This window comes from Solanum tuberosum, unplaced genomic scaffold, assembly GCF_000226075.1.
Source record: "Solanum tuberosum cultivar DM 1-3 516 R44 unplaced genomic scaffold, SolTub_3.0 scf00758, whole genome shotgun sequence".
NCBI classification, from domain to species: domain Eukaryota; kingdom Viridiplantae; phylum Streptophyta; class Magnoliopsida; order Solanales; family Solanaceae; genus Solanum; species Solanum tuberosum.
In genome coordinates, this window is record NW_006239673.1 from 118,650 (window position 1) to 124,312 (window position 5,663).

Consider the following 5,663-nt stretch of genomic DNA (forward strand, 5'->3'; position numbering starts at 1 on the left):
ATGGCTCTTTTACTAAGATATTCAAAACTTTTGTGGGGTAACAAGACGCTTGCAAAGTTAAGGTGTGTTTTTGAAAATGAGGGACAACTTCAGTGGTAACTTTATGTTTTTCTCATAGGAAAAAACACACAATAATTGGATACAATATGAAAATTTTAATTTAAAAATACAATACATAACATAACAATTTAAATACCTAACTCATCTAGAATCGAGTGATTTCTTCTAAACTCTTTTTGATTCACAAGTCCAACACGAATTCATCGAAATCTCATACAATCTCTATCAAAATCACAACTCATACTCGAGATCCTCAGCCCAAGAAACTCAAGAACTTCCATTGTTAAAGAATGAAACAACAATCAAGAACCAATCAAGAATCTCTTAATATAACGATTTCATGGACGAATTGTAGATGATAGGCATGAGGACGAACGAGTCCATCATTGTGGGAAACCTCACATGCATACCTGGAAAGAACGATGTTCTTGGCGAATTCCACGAATCTTGAAGAACGCTTGAACTTAGCCCCTTTTCTTCTCCTAAAACCTTGCTCTAAATCCGTAAGTGTTTAAGAATGTGAAATGGTGATTTAGAATCTAATTAAACCCTTAATTGGGTCAGTAAAAATGTGCTAAGATAAGTGGGAAAAGGTAAAAGATCAAAATACCTTTTCCTAAAATGGATGAAATTCCTTAAATGGAGAGGATTCACTCAAATAGCCATAACTTTTTAAAAGGAGCTGGAAATTCAGCAAACTTGGTGGCGTTGGAAAGAGGACTCAAAGAACTTCAATTTGATAGCTCATGGACCACCTGATTCTTTATGTTTTAAAAGATATGATCGTTTGAAGTTGACCCAAAACTAAAAACTTATGAGCGACTTACACAAATATCTATTTAGCTCTTTCAAAGTCTTACAATGACGCATGGCCTTGTTGCTTTTTACCGCTTCATGCTCCCTTGAACACTAGTTCAAACTACCTATCCCAAATCCAAACTCTCTTGAAATATCGTCTTTTATCATCATCTGTCGATGATGGTCGAAATCATTTACTATCTTGCACACACCGAAGGTGTCAATTGTTCATGACGCAGGAACCCTTGATCACGTCCAGGTGCAATGTGATGGAATCCTATCCCTTTTTAATAAACTAGTTTTACACTAATTGACAACCTCAATGGAATATTATAGGTTCACCACTACTAAATAAGCCCATACACAAAAAATGGTCATCTAATGTATAAAGACCACAAAAACTGCTCTAGTATTAAGCCAAAAAAAAATCACATTGCCCTATTTAGAGGGGCTACAAACATATACTACAACTTTTTTTTTAATTTCATCCACTTACTTCTGTAGACATTCTCGGTAAGTGTTCTCCCAATGACTACCATAACTATATCACACCAACCACAACCAAAAAACCATAAAAATTAAGTTTTTGACTGATTAAGTAAATGAATAACCCTAGTTTCTACAAGCCAAAAAATTAAAATTTAGTTTTTGACTGAAAAAGTAAATGAATAAACCCTAGTTTTTACAAGCCATAAAAATCAAGTTTTGGACTGTAAAAGTAAATGTATAAACCCTAGATTCTATAAACTCATCCAACTGAGCAAAAAATATACCGAAATCTTGAATTATTTAAACACAAGGAGATTTGATTTAAATACGTATCATATTCGCTCTAAGGATATTTTGCGACAAAATGAGTAAGAGATGCCAGCGCCGCCTGTTGATATACCTCTGGTAAGCATCCGTCATATTACTCCATTGAGAGAGAATAAACTAGTCAATTTTTACAAAAATCGAAGGAGAGAAGGGAAAGTTTTAGTAAATCCGATGAATTTAAGAAGAGACAAGAAAATGAATTGAAAAGAAAGATGTGCGAAAGCAAAGTGAGGAATTACTAAAAATGAAAAATTTATATATTAAAGCATGCCAAAAACATGAGAAGTTTCCAAGTGGCAGCCTAAAATTAGCACACTTGACGATAATTGACTAATTAACAAATTATTAATTAATTGTACACCTTTGAATACATCTTGAAGATAGAGGAAATTTCTTCTTTATTTTTATTTGTCTATTTCTTATTTCATATTGTTACTTTTAGTTTTATGTTAACACAATTTGAATACACTTTGAAGATAGAAGAAAGTTTTTATTTATTTATTGTCTATTTTCTTATTTCATATTATTACTTTTAGTATCATGCTATTAGTACGAGATTCAAAAATTAAGGATATGATATTGTCCACAAAATCATTTTAGGAAAAAGTTTCAATGGATAACTCTACATTGTTCATTTACGATGTATGGATTTTTTGTTACTATTTTTGTTATATTTGGATCTCAATAAAAGAACATTTATGCAAAAGGATAATTCGTCAACGTAACAAATGTAATTTTTAAATAAGTCAGATTTCTAGCAAAAAAAATTCTTTTGCACGCTATTTTTATATCAACTACGATGTAGATTTATATATCCACAATTATTAAAAGAAAAAAACATTTAATTACACTAGTCTTATAGTAGTTCTTCTCTCTTTAAAAAAAATGTGGTCTCAGTAGGTATGCTGCAGTGTAGGCATAAGTAACTACTGCTGTAACTTTGAACAACTATTGATGAAATTAATAAGCAACACGAAAAGAGAGCAAGAGAGATATCCATCGATCGACAAGAGAGTTAAGAGGGGATTCAACTGAACCCATTGCTTTCGGCTGTATTTCTAATTACTCTATCCAATCCTAAATTTTTAAATTTAGATTTACAGCAATCCATTGCTTTTAATGGAAAGACAATCCTTGTTAGCATTGGAAAGACAATCCTTGTTAATATTAAAAAGTCTCCAGACCTAAATGACTGCAATCAGACACAAAACGTTTCACAGTTCTTTCATCAACAGAGCACAAGTTGATAATGTCTATTTCATCATAAGTTGTAGCGAATTTTAAAAGAAATTCAAACAATTTCAGACAAGCAACTTTTCAAACTGCTAAGCAGCAGCTACAGTTAATATTACAGGTACATGATCAAAGAAACACGCTCGCAGCATAACGTCGCTCTCCAAACATGGCAAGTCCTACACACAAGTATAGTTCCACAATTTAGTAAATTTGTACCATATGTTATGGCCATCAATAATAAAAGGGTAAAGCGTACCAAAGGTTTGTACCTGTAAATTAAATACACATAGTTTCAACATTTTCCACGATTCCCTCCACCTGACCTCGCACCAGGATTGCGAGCAAATTCCAGCATTAAGTTGCCTGAATCATGCTCATCAAGGTCGAATTGATAACCTGCAAGATTTAGTTTTAGTACAAATTTCTCTTTCATAGATGTACGTACGCACACCAGCGGCAACATGTGATATTGTCCGACAATTTTCTTTCAAGCAGAAAAGGTTGAGCATGCAACCAATTGATCATGAAATGACGAGTCAAATTCTAGCAAAAAAGAAGAGAGTGTCAAGCTCACCTTGTAAGGTATCCATTGCAGCAGCTGCATGAAGCGGACTCACAAAATCAACAAAGCAAAGAATCAATGTATTGGCTCCAGCCTGCATAATTAATTAAGTTGATACAGCAGTGAATCCAAAATAACACTACACAGAATTAAGTAGATGATGTGAAACGTATTCTTACATGTATTGAAGGTTTTGGTACGAGCCTAACTTCTTTGTAACCTCCAAAATGGCGGAATATATCTGCAAAAACTGAAGTAAAGGGAAAAACTAGAATGGGCCATAAAACAATAAGCTAATTTCCACACAAGAAAAGGATACGTGCCACCTCTCTTCTTGTACAGTCCGCAGGCAAACCCTCTACATACAATGTACAGTTAGCATTTGGAGGAAGGGTAGCTTCTTCTGGTCTGCCACCTACCATTCCAACATCCTCAATGCCCATAATTCCACTATGCATGGACTCATGGGACAAAATTTGCTGGAAATTTTACCACTATATTAGACCTATACAGTATTACGGAACCAACCTCAAAAGGAAATAAAAATTAAGTACCCCAGTACGAAGGTAGTGCTCATAGGATGCTTCAATAGAAGCTGTGCTTCTCATCATTCCCCTTTCATCATCACCATCATAATAGCCAGGATATTCAGGACTACTTGGAACTTCTAAATAGGGCATAAACAAATATGATTTAGTGTGCACAAACAATAAGAAAAGAACAGTAAAATTAAGCATAACCAAATATGAACCAAACCTGAAACTTGAAACAATCTTAGCAAATAATATCATTTTTAGTACTTTTCTATACATATATATATATATATATATATATGATTGTGAACTTAGTAATCATTTTTAGTACTTTTCATGATTTAGACTTATCTCTTTCTTTTGATTTTTTTTTATACATATTTTTAATTACTTTTTCCATAATTACTGTAATGCTGCGTAAAAATAACAAAGAATGACCTCCTTTCCTTTTTAGTCAGTTTAAAAAAGAATGACCTCTTTCCTTTTTTGGTAACATTTTACTTTTTGCTTTCCACGTGGCATGTTTAAGACCACAAGATTAAGGGCAATTTTGTACATTTGATTTAACTTTAATTTAGGACCACAAGATTCAAAAGTCTTTTTTATTTACTTAAACTCTGTGCCAGGTCATTCTTTGTGAAACGGAGGGAGTAATACATTTTTGTTATCTAACTTAGGTAGATAATTAACTTTGTTAAACTTGAGTTGTACTCATAAGTGAAGATAATAGTTTGACATAAATGATATACTAAAATCATATTATATAATAACTGAATTATTTTACTTGAAATTTAGTGCAATAAATTAAACTTGTTAACCTACTTCAAGTATCATTCTCATGAAAATACATGAGTTGTAATTAGTGGCGGATGTAGAATTTTCACTAAAGTGGTTCGAAAATAAAAATTCAATGCATGAAATTTGAACTTAAAAGCTCAAGATAAATTTTAAACCCCCTAAACCATGAGTCAACCTTCAATCTTGTGTTTAGGTGATTCAAAATCTATATATATCTACTAAAAAATACCTTAAATATATTAGTGCATCTTTTTGTCACGAGGATTCAGGTGAATACCCTGGCAACCCCCTAGATCCACCCTTGGTTGTAACATAATTTTTCATCTTGTACTAGAGAACTATGCAGCAAGTAATAAAACTGAAATATTAGAATGAGAGAGCTATGTATTATCAGGAAGGAAAAATAGCTACTTGTCAAGGAAGAATTGTTAAAGTATATATTTTAATATTGATTTTTCTTATATTGTGAAGAATTTTGTGATGCATACGTTAGCATTTAAATTGAACATTTGCTTATATATATATCGTCATTGTGGAAGGTCTATTTTAGTCTTTCTTTAAAATGTGTGCTAGTCTGTCTTTCTTTAACAAGTGTGCTTCACTTTGGTGAAGCAAACACTTCGCTTCACTCAAAGTGAAGCAAGACTTTGTGTTTTTTTTTCCGCTTCTCCCTTCAGCACTAGTTCAAACTACCTACCCCAAATTCAAACTCTCTTGGACTATCGCCTTTTATCATCATCTGTCCATGATGGTCGAAATCATTTCCTAGCTATCTTGCAGCACATCGGGGGCCGATGTCAATTGTTTATGATGCAGGAACCCCTGCTAACATCCAGGTGACAATGTGATGGAATTCTCTC

General features: G+C 33.0%; 1 protein-coding gene across 1 annotated transcript; it reads right to left on the minus strand.

The window, feature by feature from the left end:
* Positions 1-3,202: 3,202 nt before the first annotated feature.
* On the minus strand, positions 3,203-4,263 carry LOC102584276 (RNA-binding protein 1-like). The gene is made up of 5 exons (XM_006367302.1): positions 4,027-4,263; positions 3,792-3,951; positions 3,652-3,713; positions 3,485-3,566; positions 3,203-3,306 (listed from the first exon to the last, which is right to left on the minus strand). Exons 1-5 carry the CDS (start codon positions 4,261-4,263, stop codon positions 3,203-3,205), a joined length of 645 nt encoding a protein of 214 aa, XP_006367364.1.
* Between the last annotated feature and the right edge of the window lie 1,400 nt (positions 4,264-5,663).